This window comes from Anguilla anguilla, chromosome 8, assembly GCF_013347855.1.
Source record: "Anguilla anguilla isolate fAngAng1 chromosome 8, fAngAng1.pri, whole genome shotgun sequence".
Taxonomy (NCBI): Eukaryota; Metazoa; Chordata; class Actinopteri; order Anguilliformes; family Anguillidae; genus Anguilla; species Anguilla anguilla.
This window is the reverse complement of record NC_049208.1, coordinates 35197906-35225405: the sequence shown is the minus strand read 5'-3', so window position 1 is coordinate 35225405 and position 27500 is coordinate 35197906. Positions and strand designations below refer to the sequence as shown.

Genomic DNA, 27500 nt, shown 5'->3' with positions numbered 1-27500 from the left:
GAGGTATAGAGAGCAACATGTTTCATATTATGTTATTTATTGTATTCCGGAATTAGGGAAAGATGGGTGTGCCAGTATGCGACAATTATAGACTCATAAGTAAATATTACATCGCATGGATAGCCTGTCTGTGTTCCTGAATATGGAGACAGACACCGTCACATATGAGCTGTGGTCTTAGTTCACTTGCCTGTTGAGACCCATCAAGAGTGATCATCTGCATATAAATAATATATTCAGAGAAAAACTTGTAATAATCCATCCAGCACACAAATCAGCGGACCACCGCTGAAGTCTAATACTCTAATTATAGTCGATAGTGAAGGAAATTTACTGTGTGCATTTGTTACAGCGTGATATAATACGCTATACTTGCTACTGCCACTCAAATGTATTCACGTGTTCACTTCATGAAAGTTTCGATATACATCTGTGTTCTTGTGACAAACAAATGTAAAAACAATTAAAACAAATTATTGGGCAAATGATACAAGCATTTATTATGTGAAATATATTTTAAGTCTTGGCAAGAACTAAAATCAAGAATGTTTATCAAAGAGACGTCTCCGTGACAGGAAATCGTCTGAAGGCAAGATAACAGAAATAATTTCAAGAAGTACTGTACATTAAGTTGTCAGGAGGTGGATTATACTCATTGCGTGCAGATTTGCAGTATATATACTGTATGTGTGTGTGTGTATATATATGTACATATTATATGTATTACGAAAAGGAAGAGCATTTCTGCAGACCTTTTAATACATTAAATTTATTCTTGAGTGTTACTAGCCTGGTTCCCTGATACACCCACTAGACTTACAGACCCACTTAAGATCCCTGTGTGCCAAACAGTTTTTAGTTATTATCGGGGTTGTTACTTGTAAGTCAGTACATCACTGGTTTTTCTGACAGTTCCAAAAAACACTCAGTGGCACGTTTAATGCAGAGGTATTTATTGTTTTGTCGGAAAATACACCTGAAAAATAAGTTAGTGTTTTCAATAAGAGGTCGTATTCATTTCAAATATTTACAAAGCTTGTTTATGTATAGCAAATCAAAATTAGCACACAAATGAGGAGTGCTATAAACTCTTAGGCAGCCAGGCTTCTCAACATCAACTGCTGTGCAGTAATAACTGCCAATCTAAAACCTGTCATGTCTGCACCAAGTCATTAGCAGGTTTAAGAAATGGAAAATGGAACTGTATTCTCTGGAACATAATAAACAATAAAACATTTTTGGCAAGTGAAATGCATCAGAATAGCCTTCATCCTCAGCAGTGTAATATGCACTACATGTTATATAGCTCCACAATTCATGGTATCCATAGCATAAAAAAAGAGTTCATTGTCAAACAAAGAAGGAATGGCAATAATAACACTGCTAATGGTGCTGGCAACACAATGCAGTCTCTGATGTCCCCCTCTGGTGCTGCAGTCCTTGTAATGAGTGCAGAACATGTGTGAGTCCTTGAGCCAGAACTCATGCCTCCTCCTCCCTTTCCACTGCCAAATGGCTTTCAGTAAAAAAAAGGCTAATGAACTTCATCTGGGAGCGGAAAAAACTTTCATCAGCTCCTATGGGTGAAATTATTAAGCCCCTCACACAATGCTAAGCTATAGACCTGTCGCAAGCGTAGGATATTTGGTCATCACTTGTCTCTGTGCGGAAGCCTCTATGAAAAGTCCCAGGATGTTTGATTTGAAAACCAAAAGCAGCATCAAAAATTAAAATAAAATTATCCTAAGGGCAGAACTGGCACCATGCGAGAAGTGAATCATGAATATTGTGAAGTTTAGCAAGTTGCACTCGGGAGATTGAGACTGATTTTTTAATTTCCTGTCTGCAGTGAGAGTCCATTTCTCCTTCACATGCTATTATCTAGCATGCCTCTCTGGACTAAGACAATGCCTGGACAATATCCTCCGGACTTGGAGCCAGAGCATATTGTGAGTTCAGTGGCCATATACTTTATTTGAGCAGAAGAAGTTGAGACAGGTTTGTTTCAGTGGTGCTAATCTATGTGCTAAAGCGCTGCAGGTACAACAGGTACTATTCAGAAGAAGAGATGCATTAACGCAATACAGAAGATGACTAGTTACAATCACCCTGCCTTTCAACTTACTCCAATTTTGTCCAGCTTTTTAAAAAAAAGAAAACAGCAAAAGCTGTGAATTCGAATAATTCGTTTTGTTGCTGTATTACTATAAATCATTATCACCTGGAGGCAAAAAAAATTTTTTAAATCTTAAAATTAGCCAAGCAAATTAAAGGACACTGTGAAATATAGCAGAAGAAAATACAGTATAAAAATCAAGACAATGAAACAAGCACTCTTGTTAAATGATATGGAAATTCTGGTTACATTGCTCAAATGAATGACTTGATTTTACAAGTCTATAGAGAAGACAAAAAAACAATGTGGCAGACCATTTAAAGGCTCTCAAAAGATATTATCCTTGAAGGCACTATTTTACACTTGAATAACACTGAAGACTGTTTTCAGTATAGCGATAGGTGGTTGGAGTGGGGTTAGGAATCAGGAGCCATTAGCACTTTGCGGAATGACATCAAGTACAAACAAAATGCTTTAAAACACGGGTCAGTGATGGCCAGTGGACTAAATGACCCGTTATAGGATGGAACAAAATCATCAGATATAAGCATACATTTGAAAACCTTTCGAGACAGTGCATACAGGTCATGCTTTTCAGCAACTGTAATGTGCAAGTTAATGAAAAGCTCCTACACAAGAAACAAAAAATGCATTTTCTGAAAAACCCTGGGCCCACGAAGGTGCTAACAAGACGAACTGGCTTCCGAAACGGAACATTTCCAAATATGGTGGCTGTGAGTAATGCTGTGATTCTAAGGGTAACTGTTGCATGTGTTACATACAGCAGCTCATATCTAATGTAAATATTTCAGCGACTTCTCCCCACATTAGCCTCTCAAATTTGGAATGTCCATTTGCAACCTTATGCCCACCGCACTGCTGCTAGCATGCACATCCTACAAAATCTACCAGCAGTATACACCCAACTGCTTCTTCCCTGTGCTGCACCAGCTAAGCTATCGCAGCTACAGTACCAGAGGACCGCGCAGCTGGGGCAGGCAAATCACAGGTGTCTGACTGATGGGAGGAGTCATTACATCACAATGAGACCAGCGAAATTCTGAGGACATGACCCCTCCCCTGTGTGACGCTACGGCCAATCACACGTCACCCTGCAGGCCTTTTCCCCGTAGGTATCGCAGCCTTGAACAGACCCAGGAGAAAACAGGTGGTTCTGAAAGGTAGTCAGACTCACGGGGCACTGCAGTACCGTCTGCTTTACTGCCTGGGGTTGAGCGACCACTTTCACGCCTGAGAAATCTCATTAAAGATGAGGGAGAAATCAATTACACACGATGATGATGATAAAAGGAACAGGGCTGAACGTGTCTCATTAACTTATACCTCTACAGAGCTTTTCAGTTCCACACTGACATTCTCTGTATCAGCACTATCATTATTATCATTTAGACCCTGACAGTGCAACCTATCTTCTGGAGGGGGGGGGGGGGGGGGGGGTGAGAGTTGCTTTCCACTAGAACTTTCTGCTGGGGGAAGGGAGGCGGGGTTCAGACAGTAGCCTCCAGGGGGAAAGGAAGCACACCTGTGATTGGTCAGACGTAGCAGATCAGGTCAGAGGGTGTGGTCTGTATGAATGAACAGAAGCCCCTCCTCTTTCTGAGACCTGTCCCCTCTGCAGAGGGCGGGGGGGGGGGAGGTTGCTGGACAGGGCCCCCGTGGAACTCTCAGAAGTTCTGCTGCCGGCGCTTCTTGGCGTCTATGGCGTCCAGGATGGGCTGCCTCTTGGCGGTGTAGCGCTGTCGGAGCTCCTCGATCTCGCGCTCCATCATGGGGTCCAGCGCGCTCAGACGCAGCTGCAGCTCCTCCAGACCCAGGTTCCTCAGCTGCGTCACACACACACAAACACACACACACACACACAGACACGCCACCGTTACGGGTCTGCAAACACCTTCATCCCCGTCTCTAAAGCCAGACTGCCACGCTGCACAGTGTTCTCAGAGTCCCCAAGCGATCAGGCTAGAACAAAGACGGATTCTGGGTTACGCGTATTAAAATGGACCAGGCCGGCTGCAGAGAGTGGAAGTCGCTCCCCATTTGCATAGCGCTGATGAATGTGTGCTGCCTAATCACGGAGGACACAATCACTGTGTCCTCTGTGATTAAGAAAGGCAGAATCCTAAAGCAAACACACAAACCTTGATTAGGAGACAGCACAGAGGTCTGTGTGCCTCTAGCCAAGAGCGGCTTCCCCGCTGGTGGCAGGGAAAGAAGCCTCGCGGGGCATACCGCACAGAGAGGGAGTGCTCCTGAGCCTCTTCCGTTTTAGGAAAGGTATGAAACGGAATGGAGGACCCCCACACACGAAAGCAGAAGCTGACTTTTTCATGGAGCATATCTCAACGGCTGCAGGTAGCTGCTAAAACGCATGCCTTTGGTGAGGTGTGTGGTGCAAACTTTAGGGTGGCAGGCTCACGATATACAAATCCCCCAGCACAGTAGCCTTTCAGAAATAAAGACAAATATTTTTAACAGCGACACAAAATATGTTTATGACATTTATTCCCGCTCCAGGGATGGAACGCTTATTCAGTGCTGTTCCGCACCGAAATGCACCATTACCCCTCCCACCCTTCCTCCCCTCTGAGAAACAGGCAGAAAGAGCAAAACTCCCCGCCACTTCCTGAACACGCAACTGTGTGATGAGGAAAGAAATGACGCAACCCTCCAGGCCCCAGCGCCGCGCGGTCTCCAGGCGAAAGGCAGAGCCGCCGCCGCGTAGCGCCGTCCGTTAACGCGCGGCTGTGGAAGGAAGGCCTTTCCGCTCAAACGTTTCCGCTCTTCCTCCTCCCTCCCGCGGACCTGTGCGCACCTCTCCAGGGCGGAGCGCCCGGAGACACACGGGGACGAGAAGGTCAAGGGTGCCTCCTCACAAACTACTGCACGCGCTCAGACTCTTCTGGCAGGGGAGCCAATCAGGCGATGTGATTAAGCGCAGGCTGAAGGTGCGGCTTCACTAGCAAAGCACTCGAGAAACCCTCTCCCCTCCGCAAACTCTGAACTGGCAGGTTCCCAAAGGCTCTCTTAGCGCTCTGGATGCATTGCAGTGCGGCCCTGGAATAATCTCCAAAATCAATTTACGAATTATAAGCAACCAGAGCTTATGACTCAGTGACTTCAGAAACATGCCAAATGCTTACACCTCTGACAGGCCTGCTGTTTTTTGGAAAGAATTTCAACACTGGTATATACCGTGTACAGTCTGTAAATACCGTGTACAGTCTGTAAATATTGTGTTGTCTTTAACGTTCATGTTTCTGACAAATATATTTCATCATCAAGATATTCCCAGGTTAAATAAAGGTTTAATAAAACGAAATAGAATATTTTTTCACAACACAGAAATGACTAAAACTGCCTTACAAGGTCGAAATACCTGTTGAAGGTGCTACTCTGTTCATATCCAATATTGGACTTTGGAACAGCTTCAACAACAAAAAAGCTAAAAATAACAGCTACAAACGTCTTAAACCAATCCAGAAAAATACATCCATAATGTGCCCTTCAATTTGAGATGTGCGTATGGTATCTCTAACTTCATAAAAATTGGCATCAGTGCTTTCGTCTCAGGATGTTTCATTAAAGTAGGTTAGCTATTTTCATTAGCAAGGTCAGATGTATGAGGTTATACCCAGAACTGAAGCCAGAGGACTAGATGAGAGAAACAGTTTTAAATAGGCTATTAACTACTGGGAGAGGGTGCCACTGGTCCCTCCCAGCAACTCTAGCAGATACAGAGGGAGATGGACAGACAGACATGGGGATAGACAGACAGACAGAAGGATTCTAATTAAATATTGATAACAGGTATGCTTCCACACAATGCCAACTGGCTGGGTGCTCTGCCATGGAAAAACCAATCAGTGAAAAAAAAACAGCACAGTATAAAGTTATGGAAATGGCAGCACACCAAATTTAAGAGACGTCACTTCATAGACACCTTTTATTTTAGGCCGCGGCTAACACGTTCGGTGTGAAGCCTTCGTCAGAGCATCAGGTGCGACACTACAGGCCAAAGTTTTTATACGCTAGCGGTAGTGGTAATTAATTACAATGCGCCTCACCTGTGCAGGGCACGGCTAGTTAGTTGTGAGAGCACACTATCAGTTTAAATATGGTACAATAAAACATCAAAAAAATTAAAAATAGTTTTAAAAATTCACAGAAGTACTTAACCAGGCACAAAAAAACATGGAAAGAGTGGAATGATATATATATATCACAGACCAATCGCCCTATAAAAGACTGAGCTGTAAGTTTAGTCCAGACCCTGACCCCAGGTCAGACAATGCAAGCCCTGCCTCGTGTACGTAAAGGACTGCTCTCCAAAGTCAATTTACTCAGTTTGCACGATCAACAGTGACGTCCAATTTGTAGAACATGTCTGAGGGTCATTCAGTCTCACCTTCTGAAGAACCTTTTAAAGCACAGCCATGGCGACTGCATTACAATGGCATCTTTTCATGTCACCCATTACACGTCGTTTAAAATTTAAACTCAGCGATGAAGTTCCATAACACACACAAGAATATGACCGTTAACGACAGTTTTGGAATAAGGCGGGTTTATACCATAAAAAATGTGTCATACATATTAGTTAATCCACCTGAATCTAGACTGTTTACATCAAAGTAAACATGCAATATGTGCCTTAAATCCAAATTTTAGAATGCAGAACTTGCATGCAGTACGCTTTCATTATTCCAGTCCTGTTCTCCCAAGAACTAGCAGCTATTTAGTGTCCCCTGGAAAAGCCTACAACATCAACCTGCAGGACACAAACAGAGAGCATGTGGACTACATAAAAAATCACCTGGCCAGGAGTGGCTAATGCAACATTGGGAGAAATTACGAAAGAGGCACGTGTAGTTACAGGATTTGCATTATTTTGACTATGGATATCATATCATATCAAAAATATTCTGGTGAAACTCAAGAAACTGTTCGGCATACAAACAGTGAGGATCAGTGGATCAGATACAGTGATTTGTTTGACAGTTGTTTTGCATTATACACCTAAAAATGGCATGTTGAATACAGGTACATGATTAGCACAAATCTCACTCGCCTGAGTATCGCTCGCTGAATGAAACTGTCTTCCAGTATATTCTTGTTTACGTATGCCTACACAATACCATCACTAATGGTAATGTGATGAGCGGTCTTTCAGATTAAATTAAACACAAATTAAATTATTTTTTACTTCATATTGTTGGAGAAGTGAGGATTAAGTAAAATATATTTAATTTTCTGAATCCAGCAGTTTTAACTGCTAACACCCTCATTTATTCTCTGGCACTATGAATACCAAACACGAGTGCATCAACAGTTAAACCTCTCACTTATCCAACATGTAAAATACATTTTTTTGATTTCATTTGTTAATTATTATGGAAGATATCAATTATCAATCAAATCGCCGAATTTGCTGATTGGCAGAGGAACCTGTTGGATCAACCTTTATCAAAATGTACAACTCACAACCAGATTAAAATTAAGTGATTTATTAACCTACAAGTATGCAATGTCTAATCTAAAGATGAAGGTTGACCATCTTAAAAAGAAAACTAATGTTGCAGACATAGACAAGTTATAGTCACAAAAGTAAGGAATGAAAGAAAGTGCCAAACCACAGCTTGTTCTTCCCAAGTAGTCCCAAGGAAACCAAGATCAAAGTTAAAATTTTCCACTAGAGTTGTTTCTAAAAATGTAGATTTCAACTATCAGGCCTCAAGAGCCATTATCTAATTAGATATTAAGATTTTCAATCAATGATTCCAATTAAATGACAGACTGCATTCAAACCTAAAATAAAAAAAACATGATCTTTGTGCCTTGGTTGAGTCTCTGACCCTTAATAATTATGGCGTGCTGTCTTCAAGTAATAAAGCAATACAATTTTCAAAGGAGAGAAAATTTCAGGGCACCTTTTTATGCCAAGGAGAGGGGGAATCGGTTCCTCTGCGTGACTCTTAATTGCCCGAGGACGTTCCTTTGATGTTTGAGGAGGGGAACAGAGATGGACGGAGAGAAAGCATTCCTACGGTCAAACAGAGCACGCCACTCAATCACAAATGACACAAGAGTGGCAGATCAAATCATATTGCCTGTCTCTCAAAAAGATAATCTAAGACTAGATATCTGACAAAATATCTCAGTAGATTCTTATGTATACCAGAAGTATTGTGTAAACATTATGTTAAATATCTTGTAGTGATCACTGTGGTGGGGATTACTTGACAGATTTCTATAAAAATCATGAAATAATATTTATAAAATTTGCTCGACACAGCCTACTCAAGACATGTCATCTTTCTATGACACTTTTTTTCTCTCTATAGTAACAAACAAGCCTGGCCTTTGAAAGCCTCACTTTCAAAGGCAAAATTGTGAGGCATTTGAAAAAGCATTAATTTACCCCTTCAAACATGGCCAAATCTTTATTGTCCGATCAAACCCCTCCAATTATAAACATAATATTATTCTGTTCGTTGGAAAATGAAACTTGGAAATGGTATGTAAGAAACATCCAATGAGCTGTTCAAAAGCTAATGGCTTAGAGAAGTTACGAGCCCTCACAGAAAACTCCATGTTCAAAGGAAATAGGCTTCATTAGCCCTAACAGGCTTAAATAACACACTTATGTATGTCAAATGAAGCCATGAAACAGAACATAAAGTCTGCCTGTTAGACAAAAACCATTACAGTTTGGCAGAAAACTGAGGGATTCTCCGGGTAACACTGATGTTTACCACCAGGAGAGATCCAGAGAGGATAGCTGTGACCAAGCAGACCCTAACACAGAACCAAAATGGCTACACGACACTTCACTACGCTGCACACAGTCCAAGGCATTAAAGACGGTCAATATCCTGGTGAGTTGTGGTTTGTGCGGAAAAGGGCTACTGCCAATCAACCATCAGCCGGAAGTGAGATTATTTCATACGCATCACGCTCTGTTCCTTTGAACACTTGAATTACACTTTAAATCATCTGTATTAAATGGATACGTGTCTCTGGCAGATCTTGAGGCTGGGTAATCAGTATGAGGGCAACAACGCCTTCCAGAACTCCAGATGTCAGAAACAGAAGGGTCACTGAAATGCAGCGCTTGAAATTAAAAATCAAATTGAGGTACAATAATGAATATGTAAATATAAATGAAAAAACGGATTCAAAGGAAATCAAAAGGAATACTGCAGTGCATTGGGAATCACTGATCCAGCAACAACAATGCATGTTATCTTTTTGCTCCGTTCGTAGTCCAGTACGTGGAAACACTTACACATTAACTTCAGCCTTAACTTCAGCCATGGGGTGAATTACCCTCTTTTAAATTGGGGATAAATTAAAGAGGGCATTTGAGGATGATTTATGAACACTCTTAATTCAATTAACAGATAGCACTCGTAGTCTTAACATTTACAAAAATGTAAACGCTTTTTTTAATTGATAACGAACACTTAGAGGTAAACACACTCAGCTGCAGATGCTCTTGTCTGTCTGAAACCTCAGACCCATTACTTCCTCCAGGCTGCACTGGAGGCTCTCATCCAGCCAAAGCCCTTTCTGCTGACCACATAAGTCACAGTAGACTCTGCACCACCTGCACTACAGTCCCACGGGGCTCTGACCTGGCTCACACTCAGCCATGATGCATTGCAGCCAGTCCTGTGTACACAGCAGCTTTCTCTGTCCACACAGCGCTGTATCTCCTTATATCACAAAGTAAGCAGTTATTTCTCAAGCAGGAAACCGGCGTAACTCAGTAAACAGGACAAGACAGGCAGAGGTTGGGTTCGTTTCCCCCTGCCGGTTTACTCAGTAAATCTCAGACCAGGGGAGAGCGAGGCTCCCGGTTGATGTTTTAAGATGGCCGTAGCTGAGCTGTAAAGCCGCAGTTGGCACAGTTTGTGTCACAGTAGGCCAACTTTACTGTGAGCTGCGGTTAGAACACTCATCCTAACAAGAGTGACTCAGGTTTAATCCTGGTTTGGGAATGGCTGAGTTACCCTTGAGTAAGGTACTTTTCCTGGACTGATTATTCCTTGCCAACCTGTATAAACGGATAATATGTAGCCTACAATGTTAGCTGGGTAAATTGTGCCCAGACAAGGGAATGTGGAAAACAAATGAAATGAGTAAGCTCTAGGGACACAAGCTTTTCAGTGGAGGCCTATATTGAACTTGCTGAAATCACATATTTGCTGGAACCTGGTCTTCTTCTATGGTACTTTATTTCAAAGAGACTGACTGCGCCGTGTTTGAACAGTGACAAGAACAGGTACGGAATGGAAATGCAGGCGTCTTGTCTGGTGCATTTTTCCATATTCAACCACTGAGTCTCCTCCCAAGGGCAGGAGGAAGACACCCAGTTTTCCCGCCCATGCGGAGCGGCGAGTGAGCACGCGTGAGTAACTCCGCCTGAACGCGTCCTGGTTCACAATGAGGAGCGCCCGACGCGGGCTCGTCTGAACACCGGTCACAGATCCGCTCGGCGGAGCACAGCGGGAGTGAGATGGCCGCCTCGGCAGCGAGGGCCCCCCCCGTCCGCCTCGCGCTCGGCTGGGCTCCGCTCAGGGCCTCGCTCCGCCTAATACCGCCTTCAGTCTTCATCAGAGCCGCTCCTTCCCTTCACACACTCTATACGGTCGACAGGTACAGACCTAGAGCCCAGAGCTACAGTGAGCACCATAACTCATTGGACAGCGAAACGGTTCATCCGATATGGATGAAAATACCCTCAAATTAAAGCTGAGTCTCCACTTCAACCTCGTTGTCATTGTATCCTTGCAAACTCAAAGTGCCAGAGTACAGAACGAAAATAACAAAAAAATGTGTCACTGTCCAATGAATTATGGTGCTCACTGTACGTATGTCTGCATCAGAGAAAATGACACCCGGCCACCGCGGGTCTGATTACTTCTCAGCGCATGTAGTAGCTCTGTGAAAAAGGTGCAAAAACACTCTTAACCATCCTGGTATTCTCTGCAGGCTTCAGGATGCTTCATTCTAAACTGACATCTTTCTTTATGGCACATAGTGTGCTCACGTTGACACCGTCTTTCAAGAGATGGTCAGAGATGATGCTGGGGAATATTAATTGAGCAATAGCAGTGTCTCACAGTTTTGTGACAGTGCCCCCTACCCTTGGTAAAAAGTATTGCATGGAATTTCATCATTTTATTGTGTGTCTCCTGGACACTGGAGACCCTAATCGGGTTTTGATCTGTGAATTTCCCAGACCTCAGAACTGTCAAAAAAAAAAAAGAAAAAGACTTCACATCTCTGAGCACAGACAGCAGAGACTAAAATGGCATGAAAATGAGACACGCGCACAGACACACACACACACACACGCACAGACACCATTAACACTGAGAGCCTTTTCCCACCATTACAGTCGAAAACGACGTCCTCGCACCCCAGCTAATGGCACGTGCTCCACAGAGGGTGAAGAGGACGAGAATCTATCCCTGCGAGTCTCGGTAATGCGTTCTACGTTCAGGGCTGCGTACGGAAACTTCCCTTTTAATCTCCACGTCTCCCGTCTGCCTATGCGCGTCTGACCGTGAAAAAATGCCCCTCGCTTACAGACCGTCCGGTCCGTCGATCTGAGAGTGTGCCGCGCAGCCCATCGTGTGGCCCGGAGCCGTGATTTTACCGGCTGCTGGAACAGGCTGTAACACAGCTGTCCTCACTGACAGGCCTTAAACACTGGAGATGGAATTTTAGATTTCGGGACCGTTCCCGTAAGCTGTATCAAAATAGGTCAGCGGCCCCGCGGCGTATCTGTGCATGAAGGCAGTAGTTTTTTTTTAACTCTATGGCAGGAGCCCGGGACTCAAACTGTCGGGTAAAATGAGCTGTCCACGGAGAAATCAGGGAAAAGGCTACACAAAAAAATATGTGTAGGGAAACGAATGGGCTGAGGGGAAACAATGCGGCTGATTTTAATCCATCAATCATCACGGGCCTTCATCAATACGCCGTGTTTACAGAACGATCCCGCAGGAATTTGGGGACCTTTTGGGGGGGGGGGGTGATCGGTAATGTCGCGGAAAATGAATTACTGGCTGCTGACATTAATCGGCTGCTAGCTAAACACCACACCGTGCTCTTCATACAGCTGTTGATGCACTGCCTGAATGTGTGACTCTCTCTCTCTCTCTTGCTCTCCCTCTCTCTCATTGGTATTAATAGCAGGAGACACTTCCCCACTCTCTGCCATACTCTCATTCACAGCTGGATGAGTCTTAATCTCAGGAAAACAGACAAACAACATTTCCCACAGCAAGACATAGCAGAGCTGCAGACAGTATTTCTTTAGAGCTTGCCATAAAGACCCGTACACTGGTGTCTTCCAGTACTTAGTCAACATTCCGTATTTTCAGCTTATCTAAAAACCTATTCATACCCTACCATAGACCCAGGGCAGTTCAAACAGAATCTAATTGCGACTGCATGCTGAGTCTATTTTCAATTTCTTTCATCCTCAAATAAAAGATGAAGCAAATTAAACCGAATTCAACATACGGGCACAGCGTGTAAAAGCAAACAGAAGTTTCAGCGAGAGACCACTGAACGGGCTGGAAACAGACGTAGCCTCGCCGAACAAAGGAACCAAGTGTGGAAAAAGCATACAGAAAACGGAGGTGTGATAAAGGGTGTCAGAGGAAGACGTGATGCACACATGGCAGAGGTGAGACACGTGAGGCACGTGAAAACGGGCGGGGCATCACAGGAGCAGCGGCTGCCAGAATAGCAGGGCATTACGTGAGGAATAATAATGTACAAGCAAAACTCTGATTCTAAGAAAACCATGATTATATCAGGGGAAAACTAGTTCCTTCTTGTTTTTATACCGTACAATTAGCACCAGTTTTGCATGAAACCGTAACTCAATCAAATTTACCTCCCTCTGTCTTGCTTTTTAAAATGGTTTGCCATCTTGTGCAATTCGCTACATTGCGCTATTCACATTAAAATTTGCATACCCTACACTGCGTGAAGTGGCCAAAACCTTTTTAAAAGCGACCACAGATGACATCATATTGCTTATAAAAAGCCTATAAGAAAAATAACAACACATCATGTGTCAGATAAAATCACTGAATTATTTATAGAAGTATTTAGGGGAGAGTCGCATCATAAATGTGACACGGTAAATAACTTTTTGAACACTGCTGCTACAGTAGCCATGTCAGATTTGTACACTTACAATTCAGTCCTCTACTGCGTGCCAATATAATGGAGCAATTCGACAAAGTTCATGTTATTGAGCGTGCTGAATGAAAATCTGTCCTGGAAGTTTGGATATAAGGCATTCTTTTTATTTACAATACATCAAATCATACATCATTGTAAGCAGTCATCTCTCCTTGAAAAGTTAGAGTAGCTTTCTGAGTTTTTTTAGCAGGAAATTTTGCTATGTGACCAATAAAAACATGATGTTCCCGTCTGTATAAATGTAACAGCTGCTACAATTATACCGCCTCCGAGTTGCTATAACAAACAATGTTTTTTTGCTGTTACGTTTAAAGAATGCCATCTAAAGAGAAAATGAAAGCGTTGGCACCCAGGGATGACATGGAGAGGGCTTCAGATTTGGAGATTAGGGAAACAATATGGTGTTGAAAACCATCTACTTCAGGGGAGACCATAGTCATTTAAATGGTTTAATATTTGTAAAGAAATTAATTGTACTCATCAACATGTTTATCTTTTTAAGTAAGTTCAGTGTTAAATGTGTTGCGCTAATTTGCTTTCTGTATTGACATAGCATCATCTTCTAGATGCTCCAAGTGAATGTTAAATTGGACTGCTTGTACTTTGGTTTAAATTGTATCTGACTCAATTAATCTATGGACGCAGCCGCAAAAAGCAATGACTACTGATATGTCAAAGCTGTTTGAAGTAAAATTTCATAGTGCTAGGCTAAATATATTCAGAGTAAATGAACAAAAACATTTCTACCAACTCGCCCCTACATACATCAGTAGATGACGTATGTAGGCTAGCCTACTATGCACTATTTTATCAATTAAAGTTGAATTCGACATTGCCATTAATTGTGAAATTTGCCATTGAAAAGAGGAGGGGATGTAACGTTAATTCAAATTTGAAAGAATGTTGCCATTTAACTGCTTTAGAAAGATGTTGCGTTGATTTTAGAACTGTTAAAAGGCAGAGGTGTCCCAATGAATGCACACCCTTGGACCAATCAGAATCGAGTATTCAGCCAAGCCTCTATTGTATAAAAGAGAAGTGGCAGCCAGAATAGCAGGGAATCGCAAGACAAGTGGATGTCAGAATAGGAGGGCATTACAAAAGCAGTAGCTGCCAGAATAGCAGGATAGTATGAATAATGCACAAGAAGCCAAGTAAATTACACCTAGTGGCTCCCTCAAACAAAGCAGCTACTCACACAGAGTCACGCTCAGGAAAAGCAGGAGGCTTTGCTGTGGGTAGCTGCAGAAACACAGGTGCCCACACTCAGAAAAATCACACGCCATTAACAAAACGCAAGGCTCTCAACACTCAATAGCATTCTCTTAACATTGCCATCTTCATTAAAACATCAAGAACAAAGTCAAGACTGTTTATCCGTCTGATATCACTTGTGGATGTTTCAATTAACTGAAAGATCTGCACCGATGGTTAAATACCCAAATGACATCACAAATAAGAAAAACCCTGCAGTCACAGATGCAAAGACTCTGTGATAAAGTAAAATGTGACTGAGGGTCAGACAGGTGATCCTTAGGAAGGCAGGCCCCACAGGTCACGGTCTCGCCTAGCAACAGTGTTCACTTCAGCATGCAAAAAAACTTTGAGGCTTTTCATCGAGCACTGGCTCTGCAGAAAGCATGCTGTCAATATTACGACGGTGTTCTGAGATCTTTCACGGATACATTTGGGTTTCTCTGCTGTGAAATGCCCCCAGCAATTCTACAGTCCGTTTCCAAATAATTCCTATTTTTAGAAACTGGGCTTGCTGGTGATTTAAGGGAAACACAAAGTAGGGAAGACAAGGACACATACAATGATGTCAGTAACTCAGAATGGTGTACATATTGTTACATCTAATCTCTAAGCTCCGCACTTGTTTTTAGGTTGAAATATTGTCATTCTCTATATCTTTATTTGCTACAATGGGGAAGGCGCAAAATGCGGACATATCATTGCAGCAGGAATGTACTTCAAGCATAAAATGTGTGCACTTTAACACTGCATATGTAAGCACATAAAAATAACTTTGTTTGAAGAGTGAAGGGTTCTAGTAGTCGCTTAATGGTGTGGGAGAACATTTTCTAGGCATGGTTTGGTGCGCTCATTCTCTCAAGGCAAGGACAATGTCAATCATTACTTAATGGTACGGAGTGAACATCTTAAACACATTTAGAGAGGTGTGTCATGATGACAACGTCCCTGTCCACAGACAGGTGGCTAATGGTGCCCAAAAGCTTTGTGACCCTCACACTAATGTTATCCATATGTCACGGCCTTCTCCGTTACCGGGTCTGAAGCCAAGCGTGAGACAGGGTTTTCCAATTCCATCGAGTTGACTAACTTTCTATTAGACCAGTGGTGTCCTATTCCTGCTAAACATAAGACCCTGGAGAACTGAGCCACAGCCCATACAGGCTGTACAGGCCACAGATAGTGGCCCAATATCCTATTAAGTGGCTGGGGGTTAATGTGTCATTCAAAGTAGATATTGACCTGGGACATCATGACGTCTGAGTGCGCTACGTCTTGCAGGCTGGTGTTTTCAGTCTCTTTAGCTTAGTCTTATAATACATGGAGCATTCCACTACTGATCCCTCCCATTATGCATAGGATCACTTATTCTCTGCCCTCTCTGCACAGAACCTGTTTCACAGCGTAATTACGCACCAGTAAATGTTCAGTGTAAAATCAACTCGGAGAGAGTATGTTTAACTCTAATAGAGCACGTTTTCCCTGCTGGACCCTATGAACTCTCTTACAGTTTATTCTAAACTACTTTTGCTGGTGAGCAGGCTTTGAGCCCTTGTGATGTCACAGTAAGGGAACGGCTCCTCGGAGTGGGCCGAGACTGAACTGAGACTGAGTGACCCACATGTCAGCAGCCCTCACTTGGCTGACAGCCTGAAGCCCCAGTGTGGTGTGATGTGGCGCGGAGGCTCTGTGGGCAGTGTGGCCGCCTCGTGGCTCCGGCATCAGCCTGCGTGGTGAGAACGCTCTCCCAGCGCCCACGCAAGCTTCCTCCCGCAGCCCAAAGACAGACTGCCCGGAATAACTGCAATCTCCCCTAGTGAGCGTTCCCAGCTAAGGACTGGCACCCCGTCACGGTGCCTACTAAGCTCCCTGTGTCTGCCTGCGTTCTCCTCTGAAGGGTTATGCGGTTGCCGAAAAAAGGACAGACAGACAGACAGACTGTGAGACAGGTGTCAGGTGCCATTCAAATTCCAGGATTTAATAACGACCTGAAGTCACACAGTGCCTTGCAGGATGGCTGCATTTTTATAATAACGCTTCCAGCTCCACATTTGTTTTATCATTTTGCTTCTCCTGTGAACAAATGTCCCTGCTGTCTTAGCTACACATCTGTTCATTTTTAGCGCATGGACGAGCCCTCGGATGATTTCCAATCTGGACCGTAGCAGCGCTGATTGGAGCTAGCAGCCCCGCAGGGCGATGTACAATTGGTGCTAGCGTACTCCAGGGAGGGAGAGCTTCAGTCAGCTGGGATTACAGCATCGCATCGCTCTCTAGTGACCTCCACTGGCTGAGAGGGCGCCTGCAGCCCTGCCTGTCTGGCTACACATTAAGGACCTGATTTACTAAGACGTTTAACATCTGCAAAACCTTTTAGCACACTCAAAACTAATAGCACGACCAATGATTAGTGCAAAACAAATACCAAGACCAATCACTGGCCATGTTATTGGTTTTGCGGGGGTGCTAAAAGGTTTTGAACGTGCTAAAGGTCTCAGTAAATCAGGCCCTGAGTGTATTCTTCCAACTCATGTCTACAAGTCCAACTTGTATGCAGTGGTGTGATAACAAACAGAAGCTGAATGATTTGGTGGAGAGCATATGCTTGTCAGAATCAATATTGGAAGTTGAAGCAAGTGTTGTCTATGAAAAAGACTGGGAATATAAAATATGAATATGAAATTAGCAGAAAAGGGGGAAAAAAGGATTATAAAATTCCAGGTCTGCACCATCCCTGGCTGCCTCTTATGACAGTCCATCATATTCAGTTGGTGACAGGCCTGGCTACCTTGCTAGTGTTTAGTGCTTAAGTTTCCTGTAGATTTGTATGATTGCAGGAGATGAGTTACACTGAGAGAAACTGCGATACGCGTGATTACATGTGTCCCAGTCAACCAAGCATAAGATGAGAACATCTTCCAGGAAATTCACATTTCACTTTGACAAATTACCAACCGTGTTTGAGTACAGCTTTAATAGGAATTAAATGGAAGAATGCATGCATGAACACTCTTTCACATCCGCGTGCACACACACACACGCACTCACACACACGCACGCACGCACGCACGCACACACACACACACACAATACAGACAAGCAGTGATGTAAGCATAAAGCAAAAAACCAGGAATCGTCAAATAATAACACAGCACTTACAAAGTCAAAATCTCCATCTTGGGGCAGCTTCCAGTTGTCAGGGAACACGTTCTTGGTGATGAGGTATGGATCCTGCTTATTTTGGCGACAGTCATCAGGCACTTTGTTCTTGGAGCCCTGCTTGTCAAAGTAGTCCATGAAGGAGGGACGCAGAGCCTGCTGGGAGCTGGAGTTTCCTACAAGAGGAAAAAAGAAGCAATTCCACAATTGGCTTGAGAGCAGTTTCCATGATGCATGCTATGATAGGCACAATTCATTACAAACATTACTTGCAGAAACCTGATCAATTCCTAATGCATTTTATAAAACAAGAACACATTATTCATAATGGAATATGGTGGAGGGTGCAGAAAGGTGGTTGTTCCGCTGCAGTAGAAACACTGATGTAAAGGTGGCGTCAACTGCCGCTTTCAGAATTGTCCCTGTCACTGATGTTTTATTGTTGATGCTGATTCTGTCATTATTTTCATTGTTGTCATTTTAAAAAACAACGAACTGTTGGCTCACAGTCTAAACCCAGGACAGTGTCTACTGTATATTCTCCATAAATGCACATAAAGCCTCTTAACAGCAACAACCAAAAGCTGTTATACTAGTTCTTCTACAGAACTTTTAGAGCTTTCACTATGAGCTCCATACAGTTCTGCCCCACTGTAACTGTACATCTGCCTTGTTACTCTAACATCCTCCATTCATTTAGGAGGCCACAACGCTACTGCATACATTCTTTGAAAGGCATGCAGCCACCTGCTGGTTTCCCCAAATTTGGAACACCCAGTCCATGCGTATGAGCTCACTGCCGCAAGCTCCGCCTTAATTCATGACACGAACAGAAATCCTCCGAAACGCATGCTTCCACGGACGGAACCTGTCGGCCAGAAGAGCTCCCAGGGGTCAAGCGAGATTCCTCTCTCCCCAGGCGCACTGCAGCCAATTACATGTTGCCCACCGGGGCCACTGGCCATAATCAGCATCCGCACGGCCCAAAGTGCAACCCACCCAGCAGGGCAGCCAATCACTGTGCTGCAGGACTGCCAACTGCCTATCCGACGCCCCGCAGGAGTGCTGAACACAGCTGGCACTATCGGAATTACATCCCACGCAGCGGGGAACACGGACTGGCGCTTGGGCTCAACGAGCTACTCGGAATCCTTGGCTCCTTGTGTCCTAGACAAGGTCTCTAATCTCTTGTTATATTCAAGAGCGTTATTTAAGTTTCACGTTCATGGAAATCTCAGGTCTAAGTACTTGTCGATATCTGTCTGTTGTTCTTCGTTAAATATGCGAGCGTGGAGTAAATTTATTTGCCGGCCATGAAGACACAATATCATTACTCTCTAGCCAAAGCCTTTGAAACTCAGCCCCTTCTGTGGGGTATGCATGTATGCAATTTACATTGATCTGTTCCTTTAAATGAAAGGAAAATTATGATTCAAAGGGAATTATTCATTTTGGGGGCACGCTTTTTGCTACTGTGGGTGATACCAAGCGATAAAGCAAAATTCACTTAAAACATTATCACTGTAACAGCAAATATCCTGGACATAAAATTCTAAACAATCACTGTTAATTAATGAAGACTGCTAATTAAGAAATTTCTTAGGAGACCAGGAGCTGAACTTTTCATCTCATTAGGAGCTTTAGATAAACAAACTTGCTGCATGATTGCTTCCAGCCTCCCCAACTGGAGCTCTGTAACACCAGTGCAACAGAATCAAAGTTACCTGTGGGGAAAAAGAAGTGGGTGGAGTCTTCAGTGCAGCTGCCAAAACAACACTCCCACCTGGTGGCCAAGAAATGCATTACATGAAAGAGAATGAAGCCTCCAGTATGAGGATTTTGGCAATATACCATTCCTGCTTCAGCAAAGCCAGTTTTGAGGGCCTTGAGGCAGGAGCCTAACAGCACACAGAAACTAAGCCTCTAGTACACTCTTTGGGCTTGCTGAAGCCAGCGATGGCTCTTGAAGTCTTATATCTAGCGTACACTACAGGATTTTTAGTCACGATTTTGCAGGTTTCAAGAACTTAAGAAATTTAGAGAAAATCCCCAGTCTTTGCACGATCGCTGTGCGTACCCACCTCTGAAGGTTGTTTAATGCGTGGCGGACAGAGAGTCAACTGAAGCTCTCCTGATCCACTTTTAAGCTAGTTCGCGACTCTCATGAGAGTATCAAACTGATTTAATTTTATCACAAGCCTTTAGGCAAAGCTGGTACAATGTGTGTCCCCCTGTGGCCATAGTCAGTGACTATGCGTGTAGTGTGAGCATTCCAAGGACGGAAATACCAGTGAATTTTTAAAGAGACGGTCATTAAAAGTGAGATCCTCTCGGTCGTTAGGATTTTGTTAGGATTTCGAAAGTCGCGTAGCTTACACAAGGCAACAGAGGCAGCAGATACCCTGATTGCCTGGTTGGATGTGTTAAACAGAATGCTGAGCATGGCTGCAGGGGAGATGCTGGGGCCTGTGCTAACTCACTCTTCATGGTGCTGTCTTCCTCCTCCTCGTCGCTGTTGATGACCATGGTGCCCAGGTGGGACTCCAGCACGGCGCTGCTGTGCTCGATCATGGTCTGGCCCCCGTCGCTCATGGTGCCCGACGCCCGCATGGTGCTGGCGCTCGAGCTCGTCTTCACCATGGTGTGGGAGTCAACCTCCACCTCCTCGTCCAGCTGTCGCAAGAGAAGGTAACTGTCACCATCGCTCTCACACACACGCACACGCACACACACGCATGTACACACGCACACATGCGCACACACACGTACACGCACACTCACACGCTTGTGCATGCACACACAGGCGAGCACACGCACACACATGCACACACACTTGCACACACACATGCGTACACACACACTCCATAACCATAGACACACCGCGCCCAAAAGCGATCAAGCCGGCACAACCATTTTAAAATGAGGCTCACGCAGTCTAAATTCACTACACACCAGCTTCACTCCCTCCACACTTCCTGCGGTAAACGCATCACAAAGCACCGCTCAGAAGTCAGCGAAACAACCGTGTGATCCACAAAGTCATTTACAAACATCTTTGATACATCTCAGCAAACAGAGGGCTTAGGCATTGCAGAAGCCCGCGTTTCAGTTAAGCTGCACAGACCGCTGGAGGAAACCTGGAGAAGCTACTCTGTCTGACAGAGGGAGCGACCGAGCCACGGGAAACGGCCCGGTACCCACTGAGTTCTCTTCGTCCTCCTCTTCCTCCATCAGCTCCCTCTGCTGCTCCTGGTGCCGCTTGGTTTTAATTTCCATGGCGCCGGTGATGAGGTCCCGCAGAAGGGACACCGGCTTGGCGTCCTTGATGAAGGAATGCTGGCGGAGAGAGGCATGGGTCAGTCTGCACACACGCCCTCCAGGACGTAGACTCACCAGTATGGAGCGTGTGTGACGAGCTGCTGAAACCGCAAGTGTGCCCTTCATTTACAGCAAGTGCGCCCTTCATTTACAGAAAGTGCGCCCTTCATTTACAGAAAGTGCGCCCTTCATTTACAGAAAGTGCGCCCTTCATTTACAGCAAGTGTGCCCTTCATTTACAGCAAGTGCGCCCTTCATTTACAGCAAGTGTGCCCTTCATTTACAGCAAGTGCGCCCTTCATTTACAGCACAACCAACGTTCAGATAAAACTGGGTCCCTATATATGTGTTACAGACGGTCTGATTACCTTTTTGGCACACAGCATGCCCAGGATAATGGAATCTGCCCAGCTAGCTATTTATTATCCTGAAAACGGGCCTTCCATTCGGCAGTGACAAGATAAAAAGGAATCTAGCAAAGCTCTTTTTATTTATCAGTTATTTACCAGAACAGCAGAGCCTGTCATGTATTTGCACCCTGGGTAGCTGAGTGCATGTGTCTGCATGTCATGCATGGGTGTGAGAGTATGCTTATGTTAACCCGTGTGCATTCGTGTCTGTAAGGGTGTCTGTGCGCTTAAGGGTGAGTGCGTGTGCGTCTGTGTGTTTAAGCGTGCGTGCGCGTGCGTCTGTGTGCGTCAGTGTACGTGCGTTTGCGCCTGTGTGCGTCAGTGTACGTGCGTTTGCGCCTGTGTGCGTCAGTGTACGTGCGTTTGCGTCTGTGTGCGTCAGTGTACGTGCGTTTGCGCCTGTGTGACTTTCTGACACACCTGTAACAGCTGCGTGGCTGTAGCTCTCTGCTCTGGGTTCTTCACCAGGCATTTCTTCACAAAATCTGTGAACTCGTCGGTCCACTGCTCAGGCTTCCGGAAGGTCGGCGGGGGGTTCGTGGGAATCATGAAAATAGCCTGTAGGAGAAAAACCCATGAGAGATACATGTGAGTCACAAGAAGTACAGAGAATTTGCAACGTCGTTTTGTGAGCTCAAGGCATCAATGGGCCAAGAAACCTGGTGATTAATTCAGTATGAGCCAGGAGATACTGTGTCTCCAGCCCAAAGAGCTCACTGAAATTCCCTGTGGAGCAGCCCAGGGAAACTTGAAAGCCGCATGTGTTTTGGCAACGGCTTCCTAACCTTCTCTGTAAAACCAGCCATCTCAGATAGAAGAGTTCTGCAATTGGTACAAATATTTCATATAAAGCCCCACTGCTTCCATTAAGGAGCGATGCAAATGCTGGCTATCAGTGTTGAGATGCACAGCAAGTATGCTGACTGACCAAACATAATGCATAATGACTTATTAGTCGAAAGATGTAAAGCAAAATGCACAAACAACATTATCCCAGCACCAAGTACACCATTTAACCAAAATACATTCCATTAGGCTGGTTTTTCACTCTAAAAACGGATCAATTCTCAAGGTTAAGAAAGCGCTTGCCAGTGTCTTTTGGCAGGAGGAGAATTTGGAGAGTGCAATAAATCTTTAGTGTTTACTTCAGAGAATGACTGTGAGAGCCAAGAGAGAGGAGCTGTGAGCTTTTCAGCAGCACAGCAGGAGTTACAGAGGACAGAATGAACAAGATATACACTCTGTATTTCCTCTAAAAGAACGTTTTATTTAACAATAGTGATTCCAGTGAAAAGTAATTTCTACTGTATAACTGAATTTCAAATGCAGCCATTATTTCTTTAAACAAAACAAATGCTGCTATCTGTGTTTGTTGGCCAGTGCTGATACTCTTTTTTTTCCACTCAGCCTCGCGCAGTAGTGTATGAATATGATCTACAGGCCTGGGCCTGTTTGAGTGTCCTCAGGAATTTGGGTGGCAGCAGAGCCCAGTGTGGGACTCACCCTCATGGGGTGTATGTCGGCATATGGGGGCTTCCCCTCCGCCATCTCAATGGAGGAGATGCCCAGGGACCATATATCTGCCACGCAGTTGTACCCGATCTCCTGAATGACCTCCGGGGCCATCCAGAAGGGCGTGCCGATCACGGTGTTGCGTTTGGCCATGGTGTCCTGCAGGGGGCGAGAGAGAGGCAGTGTAAGCGATGGTCCTGACACAAATGGGTTAAACTTGACTTGACTCACTATGAACCCACAGTGCACAAATCTATCAGTTGTGTGTACAAGTGTTCCTTTAGTAGCTGGAAAACCAAAATCTATTCTTAATTGTTAACTGTTTTTAATGGCTCGTTGTTAACTGTGCGATTGTAAAACCATTTAAAGTGGTCAGTAAAATTGTGCAGAAGTACCTTAAATATAGAACAGTGAAGGCATGTGAGTAACAGTCTTTTTACTTTTTAGTCTACTTATTTTTTATATTTTATAGTAAACTTTAAGGACAAGTTTGCCTAATAATAATGCGACAATTACACAAATTGCACATAAATACTCTCTCTGCTAGGTTAGTTTTGAAGACCATGCATCTCTCTGGAAATTTCTTAAATCATGCTAAAAACATGCTTAGCAACCAAGTCATGCGCAATGCAATAATCCCACTCAATAAATGCTTAAAAACCAGCAAGATAATGCCCATCCACTGTGTTACACTGACACTTTCGTTTGAAGAAACAGATTTATTCATGGTACAAGCTCACCGTGAGCTGTCCAGCCACTCCGAAATCTGCCAGCTTAGCATGGCCTTCTGTGTTAAGAAGGATGTTCCCAGCTTTGATGTCTCTGTGGATTTTCCTCATAAAATGCAGATACTCCAGGCCCTTCAATGTTGATTTGAGGATTGTTGCAATCTCGTCCTCGGTGAGCTGTGTGAGAGGAAGAGAATACAAATGCTCACAATTAACCTACAAGACAGTATCCATCACTGTATCAAGCCTGGACTTCAATACCCCAAAGTATCTGCCTCCACGATATTACCCATGTAGAACTTATTCACATACATTGAATGTCATATACCAGGTTTCTTGCCCAATTATGGATTGTGGTTTATTCTTCTGGCATAACTTGATTCTAGACTGTTTGCTGAAGCCTCAAGTGTTTAATCATCTGTAAATGTCACTTTCCTACTAATGTCTCTATCAAGATCATTTATACAAACAAGGCAAAGCAGAGGTTTAAGCACTGATCTGTGGACTCCACGTCCCACAGCCCTTTGCTCAGATGAGATCCGTCCAACAATTACTCAGCTCTACCCAGCAGGCAATTTATAAAGCACTCTGGAATAAGGCCTGTCAGTCCAGCTGACTGCATTTGGACAACTTTTTCAAATGCTTTTCAGAAACTGAGATATATATCATAAGCCTACTTCAACTCATAACAATGCCCTTAAAGATGTCCAGGAGATCCCTCAGGCAAGACTATTTCCTGCACACAAAAAACCCTTGGCTACCCTTGAGGTTTTTCTTACTTGTCCATAATGATAGATTTCTGCACTTTGCACGTGTGCAAATGTGAAGCCCTGTAGTTTCCCAGATTGGTAGTTGGTATTATTCTACTTTGCTTCCAGCCATCTGGTATTCCAGTGCTTTCTATGATCTCTCCTAGTTCTTTGCATACTATTGGATACATGCCATCAGGGTGTGCTACCTTATTATTAATTCATTTTTCTTTTATCTCAATATCCTCAAAATCGGGGCTGCTCAACTCTAGGATCCTGCAGGTTTTTGCTCCAGCCATGCACTGTACCACCTGATTTCATTTATGAAAATTTTCTTCCTGAACCAAGAAGGTAAAATAATTAGTGAAATCAGGTGGTGTAGTGAGGGTTGTAACAAATACCAGCAGACACTGCGGCCCACAGGACCTGGAGTTCAGTAGCTAAATTTTGTGTATGTTAGATATGGTTGTAGGCATATTGGTAATCTCTTCTCCGGTAAAGCCCACAACAATGTAGCTTCAGGGTATCAGCAATATCTGTATTATAAAAAAGCAAAGTTCCTTCTGAATTTTAATGTACACAACCCCTTCCTTACGGTTTCTGTTACATCTGCATACAGGGTTTCTCCGGGCTCAAAATGAGGCAGAGGTGGTACATTAATCGTGATCACACGATCAAATTTACCACATCTCGTTAGTAATGTTAATTATACTGTTTAATGGCCAGTAATGATCAGATGGTGACTATATATTACCTGTTCCTCCTTGCAAACTCTCTTTATAAAAAAATGCTTATTGTACGGACCATATCAGCAGTCAAAAACATTACACTGATATAATTTAGGAAACGTTTTTGAAAATATTAGACGTGCTTGAGTGCGAAAGAAAACAAGAATTAGGCTACCTGTCTGAAAGCAGCAAACTCAGAGCAATGTCTGATCATGCACTCCACGCATACAATACAGTAGCTTAGCGTTCTTTCCTGGTTCATTGAGCTCATTACAATACAGTGCCACACCGGAGTAATGCCTCAATTGCACACACATATGACAGAAATCTGTATGTTTTCAAAAGTGTACCTCGATGAAGATCTTTGTTGTGACTTACGAATGAATTAATGAAAATGCACTACTTCCTACATTGTGAGCAACAACCATAGCACAGTCTTGTTTTGAAAGTTTTGAATATGGTTTGGCAAGTCAAACAAACAAATTTACCTCTTTAGCAAAAAGCATTTTCCTTACAGTTAAATGAGAAATCTGGCCACTGAACACAGCGTTAAAACGATATGGCTTAATGTCACAGTCAATCCTTTAAATTTTAGTAGCACATCTATAATAATCTTGGCAAACCAGGGCAAGAGGCCTGAAACTGACACTGAGGCCCTCTATTATTGCATATTTGTCACTTGGAATGTCACACTTTCAGATCTTTAGATAAAATGTTAAATGGCAAATGGATGGCATTTATATGGCGCATTTTCCAGAAACTACCGCACAAAGCGCTTTACAATGAAGGCCTCTCATTCATCCATTCACGCACCCACTCACACACCAACGGGGGAAAGGCAGCCATGCAAGGCACCAATCAGGACCAACTGGGGCCTTGCTCAAGGACACACCCAGAAGGCCAGGATTGAACCGACAACTCTACCTCCGCGCTACCTCCTGAGCTAATGCCACTCCAAATGTAATATTAGACAAAGGGAACCTGAGTAAAAACAAAACACATTTTTAAAATTATTATTTCATCGATTAAATGAAAAACAAAAATCAGGAAGGGGCAAATGCTTTCTGACACACACTTGGCAGAGAGACCAGAGGATTACTCATAGCTGTTGTTTTGGTGTGATTTGGGTTGTTAACACATAAACTCCCCCTTAACACAGACACAGACACAAACATTCACACAAACAGAGGATGAATGTTCCTGGCCCCAGTATGCACAGAGGAGACCTGTTGGATGCACGTAACCAATGCCACAATGGGGCATGAAATGATGCCCGAAAAGTCACTGTACACAACCTGCATTACCCACAATGCACTCACAGTTTTGTTCCGTAGCCGGATGATGTCGGACACAGAGCCTGCTCCACAGTATTCCATCACTATCCAGAGGTCTGTATTCTTAAAATAACTGCCATAGTACTTCACCACATAGGGGCTTGGTACACACAAGGGAGAAATGAAACAAGTGAGATTCATCTCGATTAAGTGAGCCAAAATGTTAAAACTGAGAACTAAACCATTACATTGGACATTAATGACATCATAATAATGACAGGAAAGACTTTTGATTTGCAGTCAGCTTTTTTAAATTTTGATATGCGTCTGCATGTATTCAGATTCAAGTGTACGATAACACTAATGTCTCCTGCACCTACCTGTCACACTGTTGCATGATGGATATCTCTTTGATAATCTCCTGGAGGTCAGACTCAACAGGAACTTGTTTAATAGCCACCACTTGGCCGGACTCCTTGTGTATAGCTTTGTACACACTGCCATAGGACCTGCGCAAGAACAGAATTCCAAAAGCAGCTCACACAATCCTATGCAGCACACTAGAAACTGTAACATTGCAACACATGTTGCAAAGCCCTGTACAAATTTATGAAGTAGTCTCTCTTACCCTTCACCCAGTTTCTCAAGAACATCAAATACCTCTTCTGGTTGCTTTGTTAAACTGTCCTCACTCAGCTTTTTCAACTGGCTGTAAAGAAAAATATCATTACCACTAAGACATTGTTTGTAATGAAGACTCTGCTCACAATATATATTTTTTTAAAAACCCTCAACAAATGTTGCTGGTCACATGAATTGTTAGAAGGCGCAGAGACTGTCAGGGGGTACTGGTGTATGACACAATGTAGTTCCACAATCTGTAACTGTATGATTGGCTTCAGTTGAGCAAGTTGTCCAGGCAGTAATGAATGTAACAAACACCCTACACTACTGTCAATTATTAAGTAGGAAATCAGAGTCCTTGTGATATTGACAGTACGG

The 27500-nt window shown here is 43.6% G+C and overlaps 2 protein-coding genes across 4 annotated transcripts in view; one reads left to right on the top strand and one right to left on the bottom strand.

The window, feature by feature from the left end:
* The window catches only part of LOC118234539 (potassium voltage-gated channel subfamily S member 2-like), a 3624-nt gene extending 2373 nt beyond the window's left edge, over window positions 1-1251 (top strand). The window contains exon 2 of the mRNA XM_035431131.1: window positions 1-1251. This exon is cut by the window's left edge and continues 1487 nt beyond it. The gene's annotated coding sequence lies outside the window, so the exon portion shown is untranslated.
* Window positions 937-27500, bottom strand: part of LOC118234538 (serine/threonine-protein kinase 3-like) — a 27281-nt gene continuing 717 nt past the window's right edge. The window contains exons 2-12 of one of the 3 annotated variants that reach the window (XM_035431129.1): window positions 27127-27207; window positions 26879-27007; window positions 26544-26658; window positions 23760-23924; window positions 23011-23178; window positions 21928-22065; window positions 20981-21115; window positions 20260-20452; window positions 19504-19562; window positions 17780-17955; window positions 3825-3960 (exon numbers count right to left, since the gene is read on the bottom strand). In XM_035431129.1, coding sequence (XP_035287020.1) covers window positions 3957-3960; window positions 17780-17955; window positions 19504-19562; window positions 20260-20452; window positions 20981-21115; window positions 21928-22065; window positions 23011-23178; window positions 23760-23924; window positions 26544-26658; window positions 26879-27007; window positions 27127-27207 — 1363 coding nt within the window. In that variant the 3' untranslated portion in view covers window positions 3825-3956. Of the gene's footprint in view, window positions 3961-17779; window positions 17956-19503; window positions 19563-20259; window positions 20453-20980; window positions 21116-21927; window positions 22066-23010; window positions 23179-23759; window positions 23925-26543; window positions 26659-26878; window positions 27008-27126; window positions 27208-27500 lie in introns of all 3 variants that reach the window. The other 2 variants (XM_035431127.1, XM_035431128.1) reach the window with 2 other exon arrangements.